Consider the following 21,431-nt stretch of genomic DNA (forward strand, 5'->3'; position numbering starts at 1 on the left):
TTTTAGGAGGCGGGATCCCCATCTCTTTAAAGACTTTAAAGGGACGGGGATCCTGCCCCCCAGAGCTGCCAGACAATCAGAGGGCTGGCAGCGCCACCAGGAGCAGTGGCCACTGCCGGTACTGCAGAGGTCTTGGAACAAGGCACAGGGGTAGAACCCCAGAACAGAGGTAAGCGAGGTGGGGTCGCCGGGACCAGTCCGGAAGGCCTAGCAAAGTGGGGGGGGTAAAGTTGTTCCCGGTGGGGGTCCTAATTGCCCATGGAAGAGAGAACCCCCCCCTCCAAACCTAAGGGAGGGCGCCTCTGTTACAAGGCATCCTCCTCATGCAGCGGAGGCCCCCACCCCGCCGCTGTTAAGATCCCAGCGGTGGTAGGAAGAGGCCCTTAATAGGCCACATAGGGGCCTCAAATGGCCTCTGGGCAGGAAGGCCGTTGTCAGCCTATCCCACCCCTAGGAAGATCACTGAACAACTGGGGGGTGAAGGGCCCTCCACTCCACTACCCGTCGCTATTCTCCGTGTCCCCCCACCTTCAGTACCCGCTTCAGGGTGACCCGTAACATCCCAGCCTATATTCTTGTAAGGGGATTATCAATCAGTTCCAACTGTCCTCAAACTAAGTTTGAATGTGCAGCACTTTGTATTGTCAAGCATCATCATTAATCTGTGGTATGAATGCAGACGCTGCATCGAGTTATGTGGCACTACCACCGTGCTAAATGGGAAAGATTTCAAACAGATCTAGCAATGCAAAATTAGGCATCCATGAGACGCTGTGGGCCATCAACAGCAGCAGAATTGTACTCATCCACAATCTGTAATCTCATGGCCCAGCATATCCCCGCTCTACCATTACCATCAAGCCAGGAGACCAACCCTGGTTCAATGAGGAGTACAGGAGGGCATGCTAGGAGCAGCACCAGGCATACCTCAAAATGAGGTCAACCTGGTGAAGCTACAACACAGGATTACTTGCATGCCAAACTGCGCAAGCAGCATGTGATAGACAGAGGTAAGTGATCCCATAACCAGCGGATCAGATCTAAGTTCTGCAGTCCTGCCACATCCAGCCGTGAATGGTGGTGGACAATTAAACAACTAACTGGAGGAGGTGGCTCCACAAATATCCCCATCCTCAATGATGGGGGAGCCCAGCACATCAGTGCGAAAGATAAGGCTGAAGCATTTGCAACAATCTTCAGCCAGAAGTGCCGAGTTGATGATTCATCTCGGCCTCCTCCTGAAGTCCCCAGCATCACAGATGTCAGACTTCAGCCAATTCGATTAACTCCGTGAGATATCAAGAAACGACTGATGGCACTGGATACTGCAAAGGCTATGGACCTTGACAATATTCCGGCAATAGTACTGAAGACCTGCGCTCCAGAACTTGCTGTGTCCCTAGCCAAGCTGTTCCAGTACAGCTACAACACTAGCATCTACTCGGCAATGTGCACAATTGCCCAGGTATGTCCTGACAACAAAAAGCAGGACAAGTCTAACCCAGCCAATTACCACCACATCAGTCTACTCTCAATCATCAGTAAAGTGATGGAAGGTGTCATCAACCGTGCCATCAAGCAGCACTTGCTTAGCAATAACCTGCTCAGTGACGCTCAGTTTGGGTTCTGCCAGGGACACTCAGCTCCTGACCTCATTACAGCCTTGGTTCAAACATGGACAAAAGAGATGAACTCCAGAGGTGAGGTGAGAGTGACTGCCCTTGACATCAAGGTAGCATTTGACCAAGTATGGCATCAAGGAGCCCTAGCAAAACTGAAGTCGATGGGAATCAGGGGGAAAACTCTCAGCTGGTTGGAGTCATACCAACCACAAAGGAAGATGGTTGTGGTTGTTGAAGGTCAATCATCTCAGCTCCAGGACATCACTGCAGGAATTCCTCAGGGTAGTGTCCTAAGCCCAACCATCTTCAGCTGCTTCATCAATGACCTTCCTTCAATCATAAGGTCAGAAATGGGGATGTTCACTGATGATTGCACAATGTTCAGCACCATTCGCGACTCCTCAGATACTGAAGCAGTCCGTGTAGAAATGCAGCAAGACCTGAACAATATCCAGGCTTGGGCTGATAAGTGGCAAGTAACATTCGCAACAGACAAGTGCCAGGCAATGACCATCTCCAACAAGAGAGAATCTAACCATCTCCCCTTGACATTCAATGGCATTACGATTGCTGAATCCCCCATTATCAACATCCTAGGGCCTACCATTGACTGGAAACTGAACTGGAGTAGCCATATAAATACCATGGCTACAAGAGCAGGTCAGAGGCTAGGAATCCTGCAGCAAGTAACTCACCTCCTGACTCCCCAAAACCTGTCCACCATTGACAAGGCACAAGTCTGGAGTCTGATGGAATACTCTCCACTTGCCTGGATGAGTGCAGCTCCAATGACACTCAAGAAGCTCGACACCATCCAGGACAAAGCAGCCCACTTGATTGGCACCCCATTCACCACCTTCTACAAGATGCACTGCAGCAACGCACCAAGGCTCCTTAGACAGCCCCTTCAAAACCCGCGACCTCTACCAACTAGAAGGACAAGGGCAGCAAATGCATGGAACACCACCACCTGCAAGTTCCCCTCCAAGCCACACACCATCCTGACTTGGAATTATATCGCTGTTCCTTCACTGTCGCTGAGTCAAAATCCTGGAACTCCCTTCCTAACAGCACTGTGGATGTACCTACCTCACATGGACTGCAGCGGTTCAAGGCAGCTCACCACCACCTTCTCAAGGGCAATTAGGAATGGGCAATAAATGCTGGCAATCCAGCGACGCCCACATCCCATGATGAATAAAAAAAAAACCTCTCATTATGGTGAATTTAAAAAGTGAAGTATGGCACCACCATAAAATCAACAATTATCAAATTGTCTTTGCTTTCGGTAATTAAAGTGGTTACTATAAAATGAAAATATTGTGTTTGATCATTGAACCTAAAAGTAATATTTTTACCTGAAGGTCTGAAATAATTTGATTTTACTTCTTCAAAGATTGCTACAATTTATAGCATTTTCTTTTATGTTGCTTTAATTTTTAAAAAAGCTCGTATTTGAAATTTACAAAATAGAGTTTTGTGAATGTTAAAAAGAATATACATTTTGGAAGCTGCAAAGGACTTCCAATATTGGAGGGTGAAAATTCAGTCTGCTTTATTCAAAAGTTTTGTGCTATAGTCCCTTTCCAATAAAATCTTGTCCTAAAATGTTTTTGTTTTAAAAATACCACTGCACAGGCTTCATGTTACTCTTGCTTTTCATGTTATTTTCCTCACTGATTTTTTTCTTCCCTACCTCTAAACTAAAAGCTAATCATATCCTTACTTAACATCCACAGAGGTGTAGCAAAGATTACTGGGGGATGATCAGGAATGGGAACCCTGCTTTCTTTTGCCATCTTTAGCAGTTATGAGGCTAACTGAAGCAGCCTTATGCACTTTTCTTGCCCCACCTCTCTACCCAGCTAACAGACCAGGAATCGAATCTTGGATTCAGTTTCTATGGCGCAACATCTCACTGAATAAACTTGTTCAGTCATCTATTCATTTAAAATATCTTCTAGAATAGCAAAGAAAAAGAAATTTGAATTTTTTAAAATGCTAATGTTACTACAGTCATTGTTTTCAATATCAGATTTAAAAGATTGTCTAAAATATTATACAAGAAAATGCTATCAGAATCTTTAAACATCTTTTTCCTTCCATTTAATTTCACTCTAACTGATCTTGGGGAAAATGTACATTCTACCAGTGAATCAATCTTACCAATTTATCTCTGTGAAGCTGTGTGTAATGGTGCACACTTCACATGCTGCTTTAACAATACTGCAACACACACCACTAATGGAAAGTTTCCAGTGCTATTTAGTAAACACTCATCCATCCAAGAACTGGATCAGGCTCAGCCACATGCTCCTAGTCATGGATCTCACATTCTGCTCTTTTTCTTTCAACAAAGTTATGAGTTTCCCCCTTCTCCACCCCCACCGCTGACAAAAGTAACTTAAATTTAAATATTTTACACTATGCAGTTTAATATGCTGTTGAAAATCTCAATACAACAACAGTTGCTGTGACATTCTACTATCTACATTCAGCTCCTGATTACCTTTATTATTCTTCAACATCTCAACACTCACCTAAATTGCCTCAAATTTAAAAAAAATAAATTTGTCCTGAACTGACTTATGCACTGTATTAGAAAACACCATTAGCAGCAAGTTTAACACAAATGTAATCTCAACATTGCTGGATCCAAGAAAAACAAACTGGAACATTTTCATCCTATAAAAGGTGTTGCTATGAGTACCCACATGGCTCCTAGCTATGCCTGCCTTTTTGTGCAATATATGAAACATTCTTTGCTCCAGTTCTACGAAAGTCCCTTCCCTCACCTCCTTTTCAGAGACTTTGATGACTATATTGGTACTGTTTCCTGCTCTCACCCTGAAATGGAAAATTTCATCAACTTTGCTTTCAATTTCCACCCTTCTCTTGCCTTAACATGTTCGATCTCCAACCCTTCCCAGACATTCCTTGACTTCTCAGTCTGTCCCCAGAAATGGAGACAATCAACGAATATTCACTAAAAGCCCACTGACTCCCACAGCTACCTTGACTACACTTTCTCAAACCCAGCTTCCTTTAAGACCTCTATTGCATTCTCCCAGATTCTCCATCTCTGTCACACCTGCACGGATGATGCAACCTTCCATACCAACACTTCCAATATCTCTTCCTCTTTCCTCAACCAAGGATTCCTCCCCACCGTGGTCGACGGTGTCCGTTCTATTTAATACACTTCTGTTCTCACCCCGTCCCCTCCCTCCCAGATGCACAACAGGGCTCCCCTCGCCCTCACCTCCATCCCACCAGTCTCCGTTTTCAACTAATCATCCTCCACGTCCAGTGTGATGCCACCAGCAAACACATCTTCCCCTTTCAGCATTCCGAAGGGACCCTTCTTTCCGCAACACCCTAGTCCACTCCTCAGTTACCCCCAAAAGCAAGTGCAGATGATTTAGCACCTGCCCTGTTACCCCCTCCCTTCTCATCATCCAAAGCCTCATACACTCCTTCCAGATGAAACTGCGATTTATTTGTACTTCTTTCAATTTAGTATACTGTATTCACTGCTCACAATGTGGTCTCCTCTACACTGGGCAAACCAAATACAGACTGCGTGACTGCTTTGTAGATAACCTCCATTCAGTCCAAAAGTGTGACCCTGAGCTTCCAGTTGTCTGTCATTTTAATTCTCCTCCTTGTTCCCACTCTGAACTTTCTGTCCTCGGCCTCCTGCAATGATCTAATAAAATACAATGCAAGCTCAAGGAACAGCACCTCATCTTTCGACTGGGTACTTTCTAGCCTTCTGAACACAACACTGAGTTCAACTATTTTAGATAGTAACCTCTGTCCTGTTTTGTTTCCTTTTTCTTTGCTGGTTTGGTTCTCTTTTTTGCTTTCAGACACGATCTTGCCATTCCACCTCCTCTAGACACATCTTTTGTTCCTTTATTTGTCCCACTACCCTCCCTTTGGTGTTGTACTTTGAACTCTTCTGTCATTTAATCTCTCCCGCTCTCCACCCTATCAGACCTTTGCTTTTGCTCTTCTTCCCACCCTCTCCCTTTCACTTGCTCAAAACCTATCATATTTCTAACTTTTCCCAGTTCTGATGAAAGGTCACAGACCTGAAACGTTAACTCTATTTATCTCTCCACAGATGGTGCCAGACCTGCTGAATATTTCCAGCATTTTCTGTTTTTATTATGGATTATGTTCATAATAGGGAGAAACTAAGAACTGTAAAGGAGTAACAAATTTAGGTGTACATGTACATAAATCACTAAAAGCTAGTGCATAGGTACAAAAAGCAATCAAAAAGGCGAAAAGAATACAGGCTTCAAAGTCAACAGGGTAGAAATACAAAATTTAGGAAGTGTTGTTTTAGTTATATAGAGCCATGGTCAGACCCCATCTGGAGTACACAAGAACAGAAGAAACAGGAGCAGAACAGACCATATGGCTCATCAAGTCTGCTCCGCCATTCAACACAATCAATCTTTGGATTCAACTCCACTTTCCTGCCCCCTCACCATACACCTTGATTCCCTGAGAGACAAAAAATCTGTCTATCCCCGCCTTAAATGTATTCAACGATGGAGCATCCACAACCCTCTGGGGCAGAGAATTCCAAAGATTCACAACCCTTTGAGTGTAATAATTTCTCATCTCAGTCCTAAATGATCGGCCCCTGATCCTGAGACTGTGTCCCCGTGTTTTATTTTATTTAGAGATACAGCACTGAAACAGGCCCTTCGGCCCACCGAGTCTGTGCCGACCAACAACCACCCATTTATACTAACCCTACAGTAATCCCATATTCCCTACCACCTACCTACACTAGGGGCAATTTACAATGACCAATTTACCTATCACCTGCAAGTCTTTGGTTGTGGGAGGAAACCAGAGCACCCGGCGAAAACCCACACGGTCACAGGGAGAACTTGCAAATTCCGCATAGGCAGTACCCAGAATTGAACCCGGGTCCCTGGAGCTGTGAGGCTGCGGTGCTAACCACTGCGCCACTTTCCCCGACCAGTGGAAATAATCTCTCAGTGTCTATCCTATTCAGCCCGTTTAGAATCTTCTATGTTTCAATGAGATCACCTCTCATTCTTCTAAGCTCTAGAGAATACAGGCCCAATTTACTTAGTCTGTCATCATAGGACAATCCCCTCATCCCAGGGACCAATCTAGTGAACCTTCACTGCAATGCCTCCAATGCAATTACATCCTTTCTTAAATGTGGAGACCAAAACTGCATACAGTATTCCAGATGTAGTCTCATTAAAACCCTGTACAACTGTAGCAATACTTCCTTATTCCTGTACTCCAATCCCCTTAAATAAAGGCCAACATGCCATTTGACTTCCTAATTGCTTGTTGTATCTGCATGTTAACTTTCTGTGTTCCTTGTACAATATCATGAAGACCACACCTGCCAAAACTGAGGCATATTAATTTTGTCATATGAACATTAATTTTAAACTGTTGCTGGAATGAAGAAATGACTTGTTTAAAGAGATCAGCAGTGGCTGGAAAATAGTGGCATACTAAGAGATAGTGCCTGGAGACAACAAAACGGCTCCCTGATCCAATTAACCCAAATGGATTTTGATCACCAGACATTGAATGTGCAAGAAAGCCAGCATTCCAGGGTATCTGCTAAGATGGAAAATCCACAAAAGCAGGAGTTTGTTAAAACAGCTCATCATATGACTAACCTGCTGGCCCAGGTTTTTGTTTGAACTGCTCACAGCACAGTTTGCCAGATTGCAACTGAACTTAGAAGAAAGCCTCTCTCCTGGCTAGCTCTCTCTCTCTCACTAATCTCCGAATCCACTGAAGTCACTTAAACCTCAACAGAGAAAAGACTCCTACATCGAAACAAGTTTTAAAGCGTGCACTGGGCCCCAACGAAACGGCAAGACTTACCGGCAATCAAAAACTCGACATCGAACTCAAAGGACCGTGAATAAATCCCAGCTATTGCTTCAAACTTTTACCCTTTATTCTTTCTACTTTTCTGTCTCTATCTGTGTGTGTGTTTATCGCCTATGCATGCTAGCATGGTCGCATTGCATTTTCGTAGTCTTTTTAACCGAATTAGAGTTTTAAGGTCAATAAACTTGGGTGGCGCAGTGGTTAGCACCGCAGCCTCACAGCGACCCGGGTTCAGTTCTGGGTACTGCCTGTGCGGAGTTTGCAAGTTCTCCCTGTGTCTGCGTGGGTTTCCGCCGGGTGCTCCGGTTTCCTCCCACAGCCAAAGACTTGCAGGTTGATAGGTAAATTGGCCATTGTAAATTGCCCCTAGTGTAGGTAGGTGGTAGGAGAATGGTGGGGATGTGGTAGAGAATATGGGGTTAATGTAGGATTAATATAAATGGGTGGTTGTTGGTCGGCACAGACTCAGGCCGAAGGGCCTGTTTCAGTGCTGTATCTCGAAGCAAAAATAAATTTTTAAAAAACTTCCACCTTTCTTGTCAAAATCTAAGAAAACCTGTGTGGCTGATTTCACTGCCTTACAATTGGAGAGCAGTGAACAAGGATTCACTGAGGGGGAGCTAGAAACAGTGTTTTACAAATTAAACCCTGTTACAGTCAAACCAGGCAAAGGCTGAGAGGGAGCCCCTAGACCCCTTTCTCACCTGGTCGTAACAAGTACACCCAAGTCTCTTTGAACATCAACACTTACAAGTTTCACACCTTTTTAAAAAATTCTGCTTTTCTATTCTTATGACCAAAGTGCAAAACTTCACACTTTCCTACATTATACTCCATCTGCCATCTAGTTGCCCACTCACTTAACCTGTCTATATCTCTTTGCAGCCTCTCGGTGTCCTCCCCACAGCTTACCTTTCCACTTACCTTTGTATCTAAGTTTGCTGATGATACGTTACTCTCTGTCTCTTCATTTGTCATTAATATAGATTGTAAATAGTGGAGGCCCCAGCACTGATCCTTGCGGCACAACACTATTTACTGCCTGCCAACTTGAAAATGCCCCGTTTATGTCCACTCGTTGCTTCCTGTCTGTTAACCAATCATCTATCCATGCTAATATATTACCCCCAACTCCATGAGCCCTTATCTTGCTAATTAACCTTTTATGTGGCACCTTTATCATATGCCTTTTCGAAATCCAAGTATACAACATCTACTGATTTCCCCTTTATCTACTCTACTAGTTACATCCTCAAAAAACGCAAATAAATTTGTCAAACAGGATTTCCCTTTAGTAAAACCATGTTGACTTGTTCTAATCACCCCAATGACTGATGTTGGGCTAACTGGCCTGTAGTTCCCTGTTTTCTCTTTCCCTCCTTTCTTGAAAAGCGGTGTAACATTTGCCAACTTCCAATCTGATGGGACTATCCCGAATCTAAGGAATTTCTAAGAAAATCATAACTAGCGCATCCACGTTATCTGCAAGCATCTCTTTTAGAATCCTAGGATGTAGGCCATCAGGTTCTGGAGATTTGTCAGATTTCCGTCCCTTAAGTTTCTTCAATACTTTTTCTCTGCTGGTATGAATTTCCTTAATTTCCTCACTTTAGTCCATAGTTTACTGCCTATTTCTGGTATGGAACTTGTGTCTTCTACTGTGATGACAGACACAAAATATTTGTATAATGCCTCTGCCATTCCTCATTTCCCATGATAATTTCTCCTGTCTCTGCTTCCAAGGGACCAATGTCTACTTTAGCTACTCTTTTCCTTTTGATAAATCTTTAAAAGCTCTTAAAATCTGTTTTTATGTTACTGGCTAGTTTACTCTCATTCTATTTTTTCCTTTTATATCAACTTTTTGGTGGCCCTTTGCTGGTTTCTATAACACTCCCAATCCTCAAACTTGCTACTTTTTTTTTGCAACATTGTAAGCCTTTTCTTTTAATCTCATACTATCCTTAACTTCCTGAGTGAGCCACAGATGGGTCTTTCTGGCTCAGTTTTTGTTTTTCAAAGGAATGTATTTTTTAAAAAACATTTTGAATTGTTTCTTTAAAAGGTTTCCCTCTGTTGATTTACCGCCATACCTTTTAGACTATTTACCCAATTTACCTTAGCCAGTTCTTCCCTCATACCTACATAATTGGCTTTGTTTAAGTTTAAGATTCTTGTTTGTGATTGGAGTATGTCACTTTCAAACTTAACATGGAATTCAATGATATTATGATCACTGTTTCCCAGTGGATCTTTTACTATGACATTGCTTACTAACTCTGTTTCATTACACAATACAACATCTAATATAGCTTTATCCCTAGTTGGCTTCACAACATATTGCTCCAAGAAACTCCCCTATAAACTCAACTTCTAGACCACTCCTGCCAATTTCATTATCCCAGTCTATATGAAGATTAAACTCCCCCACAATTATTACATTGCCTTTGCTACATGCTCCAATAATTTCTTGTTTAATGCTCTGTCAAATGGTATAACGGGAATAATTGGTTCGGGGGCCTATAAACTACTCCCACCAGTGTTTTCTGATTCTTGCTATTCCTTATTTCCACCCATACTGATTCTACTTCACAATCTTCTGAGGTCAGACCCTTTTTTACTAATGCCCTTAGGTCATCCTTTAACATCAGTGCTACCCCTCTTCCTGTGCTTCTTACTGAAATATTGTGTACCCTGGAATATTTATTTCTCAACTTTGATCATCATGTAACCATGTCTCTCTGATGGCGGTTCGATCTAAATCATGTACCTCTATTTGTGCCACTTGTTCATCTATCTTATTGCAGATGCTTTGCGCATTCAGATATAGAACCTATAACTAAATTTTTGTGCTTCTATTCCCTTCAATGACCTTATTTGTTGATGTACAATTTCTGTTAAACTCTCTATCCCTTCCTGTCCCATTCTGCTTGTCTTTACCCACAACTCTATACTGTTCCGATGCCTTGGCCTTTCTCTTTGGATTTCTAAATCTCACCTCTCCCGAACCCTCTCTCCAGTCTGTTAGTTCACAACCTCTAGTCTTATCTGCTAGCGCACTCTTGAGTTTATATGCACTGTCCCTTCCTGTCATGCCCTGATTATCATTATCCTTATTGCTATCTTGCTCTCTTGCCTTCTACTTTCTCTTTATATTATCACATCTTCCCTCAGTTGATCCCTCACCCCAACTATTTAGTTTAAAACCCTCTCTACTGCCCGAGTTATACAACTCGTCAGAACACTGGTCCCAGCAAGGTTCAGGTGTCGACCGTCCCAACGGTACAGCTCCCACTTTCCCTAGTACTGGTGCCAATGCCCCAAGAATCAAAACCCATTTCTCCCACACGAATCTTTGAGGCAGGCATTTAACTGTCTAATCTCATTTACCCTATGCCAATTTGCTTGTGGCTCAGTTAAGAACCCAGAGATTATTACCTTTGAGGTTCTGCTTTTCAATTTAACTTCTAGCTGCTCATACTCCCAATGCAGAACCGCTTTCCCAGTCCTATCTATGTCATTGGTACCCACGTGGACCACAACAACTGGATCCTCCCCCTCCCACTGCAAGTTCCTCTCCAGCCCCGAGTAGATGTCCCAAACCCTGGCACCGGGCAGGCAACACAGCCTTCTGGACTTTCACTCTAGGCTGCAGAGAACTGTGCCTATCCCGCTGACTATACTATCCCCTACTACCACTACATTCCTATTTACTCCCACTTGAATGGCTTCCTGTACCACGATGCTATGGTCAGTTTGCTCATCCAGCATGCAGCTCTCGCTCTCATTCATACAAGTTGAAAGAACTTCAAACCTGTTGGACAATTGCAAGGGCTAAGTCCTTTACGTCTGCCTTCTCAATCCTCTTACCTGCCTTACTCGCAGTAACATCCTCCTGTCCCTGACCACTGACCAAATCAGAAGACCCTATCCTATGGGGTGTGACTGCCTCCTGGAACAAAGTGTCCAGGTAACGTTCCCCTCTCTGATGCATCACAGTGTCTGTAGCTCGGCCTCCAGCTCACTGACTCTGAGCCGAAGCTCCTCGAGCTGCAGGCGCTTACTGCAGACATGTTTGCCGTGGATCACACTGGCTCCCATATACTGCAGCCGCAACACATCACCTGCCCTGCCATCCTGATTGTGTTCTAAATAACTAATTATTTACTTAAATAATTAATAGCAAATATTAACCAGCCAAACTATTAAGCTTAATGGGAAGATTCTTGGTAGTGTAGATGAGCAGAGAGATCTTGGTGTCCAGGTACATAAATCCCTGAAAGTTGCTACCCAGGTTAATAGGGCTGTTAAGAAGGCATATGGTGTGTTAGCTTTTATTAGTAGGGGGATCGAGTTTCGGAGCCACGAGGTCATGATGCAGCTGTACAAAACTCTGGTGAGGCCGCACCTTGAGTATTGCGTGCAGTTCTGGTCACCGCATTATAGGAAGGATGTGGAAGCTTTGGAAAGGGTGCAGAGGAGATTTACTAGGATGTTGCCTGGTATGGAAGGAAGGTCTTACGAGGAAAGGCTGAGGGACTTGGGGTTGTTTTCGTTAGAGAGAAGGAGGAGGAGAGGTGACTTAATAGAGACATACAAGATAATCAGAGGGTTAGATAGGGTGGATAGTGAGAGTCTTTTTCCTCGGATGGTGATGGCAAACACGAGGGGACATAGCTTTAAGTTGAGGGGTGAAAGATATAGGACAGATGTCAGAGGTAGTTTCTTTACGGAGAGTAGTAGGGGCGTGGAACGCCCTGCCTGCAACAGTAGTAGACTCGCCAACTTTAAGGGCATTTAAGTGGTCATTGGATAGACCAATGGAATAGTGTAGGTCAGATGGTCGGCGCAACATCGAGGGCCGAAGGGCCTGTACTGCGCTGTAATGTTCTAATGTTAACTAGTATTAGGTAAATAAAACCTTACAATTAGTAAAATTACCTGAATTGTGAAAGATAACGAGAAAAAAAACTCACCAACCAATCAACTCCCTGTTTTCCCATGATGTCACAATTTGATTTTTTTCTCTCCTTAGAACGAGGTTGGTCCGCTCTGGTGGCCTGGACTGGCTGGTTCTCTCTCCCTGCCATTGCCCTTTTGAACTGCTCACCGGTCCCACTCTCCCTCTCTGCCGCCACTCTTCTGAGCTGCTCGCCAGTCCCACTCTCACTGCCACCGTTCTTTTGAACTGCTCACCGTTCCCGTGCTCTCTCTCCGTCACTGCTCTTTTGAACTGCTCGCCAATCCTACTCGCTCTCTCTCCACCGCCACTCTTTACAACTGCTCACCAGTCCCACTCTCTCTCTCGCCACTCTTTTGAACTGCTCAGTGGTCCCATTCTCTCTGGAGTAATGCTTTGTCTTCCACCACAAGCTTTAACACTCTATTTGCCTTTGTCCCATGACATCTTTGTTATTTAATCTCTCCTGCCCTCTGCCCCATCACACACTAACCTTTTATTCTCTTCCCCACCAAACCACCGCCCCACCCCAACCTTTACTTGCTTAAAGCCTAATTCTTTTCTAACCTTTGCCAGTTCTGATGAAAGGTCACAGATCTGAAACGTTAACTCTACTTCTCTCTCCACGGATGCGAACTGACCAGCACTTTGTCTTTTTATTTTCTTTTTAAAAATTCAGTCTGAAATGTTCTGATTGACTTCTTGCAATTAGTAAAATGTAATCGGAGCACAGGAAAAACTTCACCTTCTTGAGATTCAGCCATTCATAGTCTATGAAGGTGAACTGATTGATGGGCCTGAACTTAATTTGTGTGCAGTGGAGGCTTTGAACTAGGCATTCAGTAGCTGCCGCTGAGCCCCCGTGATATTATGCGCAGGGGCTCATTAGCATCATCACGATGCACCGCCACCCACCCCCCCCATATTACGTGGGGAGAGGCGGGACATCCGGTGCAGTGAGAAATCTTTTGACAGCTGTGCAGCAGGTGCTGGGGCCCTATTTAAAGCGCCCCAGCACCTGCTTCCTGATAGCTGTCAAATAAATACTTAACTCATTGCTGAAGAGCGGGGCTGCTGTTAATCTGGCAGCAAAGCCGAAAGCGCTGGAGAAACTCAGCAGGTCACAGAAGTAAAGTTAACTTTCAGGATTGTGAATTTGGTCACAGACCTGAAACATTAACTCTGCTTCTCTCTCCACAGATGCTGCCTGCCTGCTGAGCTTCCCCAGCACTTTCTGCTTTGCTGCCACATACTTACTCTGCTGTGTCCCAGTGTCCCATGAAGTTGCGATCCTCTTCTTCCACTCAAGTGTTATATTCCTTCTGAGGTGTGCCGCACCTGGGTGAATAATCTTAATTTTGCACATTCCAGGACGTGAGAATTAAATGTTAAATAAAAGGAAAATACAAAACAGAAATAAAACCATAATTGTTGAAGCATTTGATAAGGTGCCACATCAAAGGTTATTGCAGAAAATAAAAGCTCATGGTGTAGGGGGTAATATATTGGCATGGATAGAAAATTGGTTAGCTAACATGAAAGACTGAAGGCATAAATGGGTCATTTTATGGTTAGCAAGATGCAACGAGGTGTGCCACAGGGATCTGCACTGGGGCCTCAACTTTTTACAATTTATATAAATGACTTGGATGAAGGGACCGAAGGTATGGTTGCTAAATGTGCTGATCACACAAAGATAGGTAGGAAAATAACTTGTGAAGAGGACATAAGCAGGCTACAAAGGGATATAGATAGGTTAAGTGAGCAAAGACCTGGCAAATGGAGTATAATGTGGGAAAGTGGGAAATTGTCCACTTTGGCAGGAAGAATAAAAAAGCATATTATCTAAATGGTAGAGATTGCAGGAGTTCTGAGATGCAGAGGGATGAGTGCATGAATCGCAAAAAGTTAGTATGCAGGTACAGCACGTAATTAGGAAAGCTAATAGAATGTTATCGTTTATTGCGATGGGAATTGAATACAAAAGTAGGGAGGTTCTGCTTCGGCTATACAGGGCATTGGTGAGACCACATCTGGAGTACTGTGTACAGTACTGGTCTCCTTATTTAAGGAAAGATGTAAATGCATTGGAGGCAGTACAGAGAAGGTTTACTAGACTAATACCTGGAATGGGCGGGCTGTCTTATGAGGAAAGATTGGACAGGCTAGGCTTGTATCCGCTGGAATTTATTAGAGTAAGAGGTGACTTGATTGAAACATATAAGATCCTGAGGGGTCTTGACAGGGTGGATGTGGAAAAGATGTTTCTTCTTGTGGGAGAATCTCAAACTAGGGGTCACTGTTTAAAAATAAGGGGTCGCCCATTTAAGACAGAGGTGAGGAGAAATTGTTTCTCTCAGAGGGTCGTGAGTCTTCCTCAAAAGGCGGTGGAAGCAGAGTCTTTGAATATTTTTAAGGCAGAGGTAGATAGATTCTTGATAAGCAAGGGGGTGGAAGGTTATCGGGGGTAGGTGGAAATGTGGAGTAATCAGTTCAGCCATGAACTTATTGAATGGCGGAGCAGACTCCAGGGGTCGAGTGGTCAACTCCTGCTCCTAATTCATATATTCGTATATCTACATACTATGGTCTTCTAATCATCTGACTGTGAAAAGCCGCAGACTAATATGCATTTTGAATCTGTATTCATTTCTCTAACGGCTATGTGAAAATACATATAACTGCTATCAAACCAACTTTGTAAAAAAACAGAAAAATATGTTCATATTCTAGATGCACTGCCAACTAGAAATATTATATCAATAACTATGAACAGCTTCTGCAGAAGCAAAGTGTTCGTGAACATGTGTCAATGTGTAATAGACGAAAAACAATGATAACAGAACAGATTTTCTCACTAGTCCTGCATTGGTTTTCAAACATGTGCAAGACAAACCTTGCAGCCAGAAGTTAGAGCAGTTACACGGTGCAGTCACCTTTGCATTTAAAGGACCACATCAAAAATCAAGGATGGCAGAGGGGTACTCTAGGTTAGCCCCACAGTTCAGCGAAGCCTCCTTACTCACTCTCCTCCAGGCGGTGTGGGCAAGGCAGGAGGTCCTTTCCCAATGATGTTAAGAGGCCCTCCCGCCTGACCAAGGCAGCCTGGCTGGAGATGGCACAGGTGAGTAGCTGTGGGGCCATCCGGCGTCAAAGGGTCCAATGGAGGAAGAGGATGAACGAGCACTCCCTCAGCCAGCCGGGGCCCTCTAGGCCTCATGCGCACAGAGTACGAGTGCCAATGTCATCCAGAGCCAAAGGGCAATCAGATCAGCAATGTTCCTCCAGTCAGGCTGCTAGCGCAGAGGTTGCACTAAGAAGGGGCACTCGCAAGCATTTACAGAGAACACACTGACACAAATGGGAATGCTTGGGTATCACAGCAATGTAAATACGTCTTTCACTAAATGTTCTTCAACATGTGTGTTCTTTTCTCTGTGTGAAAGTTGTATCCTTCATTTATTCGAAGGTTCCTAACAGGACAGGGATTGGTGTTGCCGGGTACGTCAGTGCTTTCATGGATCAACTATGTGTTGTGGCAATGGCATTGCCCATCTAGGCCAACACTCAGAGTGGCACAGCATGACCACATCAAGATCCTACCAGCTGCATTGATTGCCCCCACCATCCATATCACCTTAACACTCCTACCCTTTCTGTCAGCCTCCCCACACACAGGGTGACTAGAGTTCCATTGCTCCTACACACAAACAAACGCAGAGTGCAACCTGTTTATGGAGGGAGGGTACCCAGTACCTCCCTTCATGCCTGCAGAGCTTTCCCTCCAGTAATCCAGACCCCTTCCCTCCACCATTTAAGAATGCAGAGCAGAGACCCCTGTAATCCCCCCTCCTTTTAAGAAAGCAGAGTGAGAGCCCTGTAATTACCCCCCTCCCTTCCAGAATGCAGAGCTGAGACCCCTGTAATTGCCCCCTCCCTTCCAGAATGCAGAGTGACACCTGTAATAGCCCCCCTCCCTCTAAAAATGCAGAGCTGAGACCCCTGTAAATCTGCATTTACCTTCACCGTCCAGTACTCCTGCTGTTCCGTCTGGTTTTCTATTCGTGAACAGGACGGCATGTGACCGCCGCCCATTATACGTAAAATGATGAAATGCGGAGCGAGAGGCGGCGGGATGCATAATCTGCAGAGGTAAATAGCGTTTTACATATTCTGACTGGGGTGCCGCCGAAAAGCAGGGGGCCGCACCGAGGCCCCCTCCCCCGACGCCGGTAATATGCAGCGGGCCCGTCTCAACGTCGCGGGTTGAGGCGGGCCTCTCCCTGCAGAACTTTACCGGCCCCCGCGCCACAACCCTCAACGTCGAGGGGCCGGTAAAATTCAGCCCACGGTCTTTTCTTAGTCTATGCTTATGATCAGAAAGCAGTAATGTAATCTGAATTTCAATTAAACCTTACAAAGGCTTAGCTCCCACATCAAAAAGAGGTGGTGAATGATTAATGTATTTTAATAGCGAATTTTGCACTTTTACATAATGAAGACTGTAAATATATTTTCAATTTTTACTGTGTTTAAAAGATCAGATTATCTGTACCAAAAAAAGTTCACAATCAGAGGTATAGTCATCTCTATTATTCAAATGAGTTCTCATCCGCATCCTTGATATTCCCTATGTCACAAATTACATGCCCGAGTGAGGCAATCTACCTCTTTAATGCCATTTTATGGTGCTGAACTGTCTCCACTTGAAATGGTCCTGATAATGTGTTTCAAGAACTGATAATCTGGAATTTGTTCAGTTTAAATTGTGAGTTGGATTTCAAAGCACCAACAGCAATTCTAAAAAAAGAATCCTTTTCTGTCGAAACTGGAACCTCAATTTTCTAGTTGCAGATCCTCTTTAATGTCACTAGCATCTACAGAAGCTAGTAATAAAGAAAATGCATTGCTGGGCTGTATTTGTGAATAGGCTGCCAGTTACCAGAAAATATGGTGGCACTTAGCACCGATTAATAGTTTATGCAATGATATATTTCCAGTCGCGAAGGAGGAAGACAAACCTCAAGCTTGTACTTGAGACTACAGAAGGCACTAATGCGACTTCAATTTATATTATAACATTGCTAATACGTGAAGCTCAGAGGATAGCTAGAAGAGTATAACTCAGGTCTTAGGGAGATGAGGGGAATAATAATAATCAGGAAAGGGGTGAAGATCATTATCAGAGCGATGAAGACCATTATCAGAGGAGTGAGATGGGTAGAGGCAATCAGGAAAAGGGACAAAAAGCACCTGTTTCTCCCGCCTCCACATTCAAGCAGCTTTTTTTTTTAAAAAGGGTGTCTTTTAGGTGACTGTCTCCAGCAATCCCTTTTCGACCTGCTCGACAGGCTGCATATAGATGTGGTTATCCTGAATGCAGCAGGCCTTGCACCAGCTATGTTCAGGGCAGCCCAATTTCGGGAAGGGTGTCCTTACGCATATGCAAAGGGCACAAAAGCTGTTTCAAGTTTTGGTCACATACGCCTATACTTCAGCTTTAACCAATATAGTGGATGTGCATGCTAGAACTATGGCATCCAACTGGCATTCAAACGGACCTGCATCAACTATTTTCCATGCTGTGTCTCCAAGTTTCTATAAATGTGCACAATTACATTATCAAACGTATCCCTGAAGTAATTATGCTATAAGCAGAGACCCACAAAACATTTGCAGTGAAATTATCTTCATCACAACAGTACTTCTTTAAATCTCCATCCCAAGCCATTCCATTGCTCCCATGCGATCCGTCTCACGCCATACCCAACCCATTCCTTTCATCTCTCGATCATGCCCATCCCATCCCATCCCAACTCCCGTCCCATGCCATCCCACCTCCCTCCCTCTTATGCTCTTCCCCCTTTCTCTCCCCCACCTTACATGCCACCACCCCCAGGCTGTCTACCCCCTCATTCCACCTCCCAAGCCGCACCCCCTCTACCACCTCCTGTGCAATCACCCCACCCCTTGCCACTGTCCCTCCTCCCCATCCCATACCATCTCACCCCCCATGCCATCTCCCCACTGCCTCCATGCCATCTCCTCCCACTCCCCCACAGTCTATGCCCCCCATGCCCTCCCGCCCATTCTGTCCCATCCTCCCCCCAGCCATTCTGTTAACCCCCCTATCACTTCCCTCCCATGCTGCTTCCCCCCTTCTTCATCAAGAGCCGAGGCCATGCAGCGGTGGGTGCCAGGTGCCAGTAAGGAAGGCCAGGGAGCGGTGGGGAAGGGGGCCAGTAAGCACAGCCTAGGAGTGGCAGGGACAGGGGCCAGTAATGGGGCCGGAGAGCATGAGAGCAGGGGGCTGGTGCCCAGTACCCAAGGCCAAAATTTACATCCTCGCCTTCTAGCTGACAAACGTTAGAGTAGCATTCTGGGCTTCCCTTACCTTTGACATTTATACTTCATATGCTGCTCAGGTTCACTCCTTTAAATCTTTCTCTTAGGGTGTCAGCCCAATAACCAAGGCTGGGGTGTGGCAACAGCCCAAGACCTGTAACCGAGGTGTGTGCACCAGGCTCTGCCCACTAATTCAACCCACTGACCAAGCAGAAAATGTGGAAAGAAACTATTATGCAAGATTTTACCTCAGCTTTTCTCTATTTTTCTTTAAATTCTGTAATGTCAAACCACTTTTATCCTAGTCTGCCTCCAAATCTTTCCAGTACCAATCACCATACTCTCCTCCCCAAGTGCCCAGGCACCGCCTACCAAAAATGTGTCGTCCCCATTCACCAGGTGCCTTGTAACGAATCGATCAAAAAAACTGTCACCCAACACACTTGAATGTTATAACAAAATGTTACAATCTCAAATCAACCAACTGTCAGCCCATGGGTGCAAAGCTTCACCGGACCTTACAAAACACTCCACAAACCAAGACCTACAAACCCAACAGAAGTTGTCATATTTTTAAAATAACTTACCCTCTGCGATCCGACCCCATCATCACCTCAGTCTTTCTCTATTTTTTTATTATGTTTTACCTCAATCTCTCTCTATTCTATATTACATTGATTAAATTTTACTTCAGTCCCTCCCAATTTTGTGTTATAGTGATTATGGGCTAAAGTTAACACCACCCCAAAGAGCGGGTGGTGGAGTGGGGGGGTTGGCGTGAAATGGAGCTGGAGGCTCCAGGAGGCATTGCCAACCTGCTCCTGCCTCCGCCACCGCTTAACGGCCACTTAAGGGTCTTTGCCCACCTCCACGCGGATTTTACATGTGGCAAGCGGGCGTCCTCGACCCGAGAGAAGCTGCCTGACAAAAGCAGGCGGCTCTCAAATGTCCTGGGGGTGGGGGGTCCTCATGATGGGGCACCCTGTGTCCAATGGAGGGCCGCCCCCCCTACCCCAACCACCCTCAACAACCCAACACGCCCCCACCCCCTTCCACCCAACTGACCACCCTTGCCTCGCTGGGGCCAGACTGATTACCCCTGTTGAGGCAAACAAAACTTACCTTTGCTCCAGGCTCCCCGACATCTTTTCTTCATGCTGGGCTGCAGTGAAGCTCCCGGTGGCGCTGCTGGGACTAAGAGCTGCCGGCCCGCTGATTGGCCAGCAACTCAATGAGGCAGGACTTCCTACCTCAAGTGAGTGGAAGTCCCGCCTCACACCAGTTGAAGCCCAGCGACCCACAAAATAGTCGGATCCCCAGGCGAGGCAAAAGCGGGTTCGCCACCGACCTTTCAGTTGGTGACTGGCTCCCGTCCACCTATGGTTAAATCCTGGCCTATATTTTACCTCAGTCTCTATTTTTTCTTTAAAATTTGCAATGTCAAATCTCTTTTATCCCAATCTGCCTCCAAATCTTGTCCTATTTATAAAATGGGTCTCCCTCTGCAATCCCCATATTACACTGATTATACTTTACCTCAGTCTCTGTCTATAATATTTTACCTCTGTCTCTCTCTATTTTATATTATATTGGCTATATTTAACCTTAGTCTCTCTCTATTCGATATTATATTGGATTAAGTTTACCTCGATCTCTCTCAATATTACAGTCTTGCGAGTGCTACCAAACTCATCTCTCACTGTATCTGTGAAAACCTTGAACATATCCACAATAGACTGGATCTCTCTGCTGTGTACTGAGTGCTGGCTCCACCCACCAATTCAACTTACCGACCAATCAGAAATGTGCAGGCAGACAGACAGAGACTGTATTATGTAAGATTCCTGTAAAAATGAAGTTAAGACATACACACTTCATTTTGCAAATGTGGTTAAGTTGAAGGATCATTTTGTGCTGTCTGTACTATTGAGACTCAGACCTGGTATACATTTTGAGAGCAGATTTTCCTGTTCCCAAGCATATTGACTCAACTTGTCACAATGAATAAAGGAAAATTGAGCAAACAGGAGTGCATACCTGAGAAAGTGTCCACTGGATTTTCAGTCCATTTAAATTAATGGTTGAAAAACAAGGAATGCAATCTGCTCCATCTAATTTTCTTCTATTTGTTGTGACCAGGTGAACCAATACACCCAAGGTAATGAAACAGGATAATCTGCCCCTTAAATTCTTTGATATGAAATTTCCTAACAAAAATGAATGTTTCCATTTAATGTCTAACATACTTTAGAGCAAGACTAAAATAAATTGATATTCAAATAGTCATTTGGTAGTACAGAACTTGTGAACTGCTGAAAATAGAGATATGTTGTCGAATGTAACAATCCCAACAAATGAGCTTCCTTTCCTTGGCATACTAGTTGAGAAATCTCTTAAGGGGTTCTCTACCACGGTCTACCGCAAACCTGCCGTCATGGTCAGTACCTGTGTTGGGATTCTTACAGTTCCACATGCTACAGGATTGGCCTTATCGGTAACCTCGTAAATAGGGCCCAAGCCATTTGCTCATCATGCAAGCTTGATGCTGAAATAGGGTGAATCAAAGACATCCTGCATGACAATGGCTATCC

The 21,431-nt window shown here is 44.6% G+C and overlaps 1 protein-coding gene and 1 long non-coding RNA gene across 2 annotated transcripts in view; one reads left to right on the top strand and one right to left on the bottom strand.

Annotated features, from left to right (window-relative positions):
* LOC137384438 (cytoplasmic phosphatidylinositol transfer protein 1-like) overlaps positions 1–21,431 on the bottom strand; it is a 399,346-nt gene that overhangs the window by 300,357 nt on the left and 77,558 nt on the right. Inside the window, exon 2 of the mRNA XM_068058497.1 lies at positions 16,516–16,639. Within this exon, the coding sequence (XP_067914598.1) occupies positions 16,516–16,590 (75 nt within the window). The 5' untranslated portion in view covers positions 16,591–16,639. The remainder of the gene's footprint in view (positions 1–16,515; positions 16,640–21,431) is intronic.
* The window catches only part of LOC137384439 (uncharacterized), a 54,484-nt gene that overhangs the window by 600 nt on the left and 32,453 nt on the right, over positions 1–21,431 (top strand). The gene's annotated exons all lie outside the window — the stretch shown is intronic.

The sequence above is a fragment of the Heterodontus francisci genome, chromosome 26, assembly GCF_036365525.1.
Source record: "Heterodontus francisci isolate sHetFra1 chromosome 26, sHetFra1.hap1, whole genome shotgun sequence".
Taxonomy (NCBI): Eukaryota; Metazoa; Chordata; class Chondrichthyes; order Heterodontiformes; family Heterodontidae; genus Heterodontus; species Heterodontus francisci.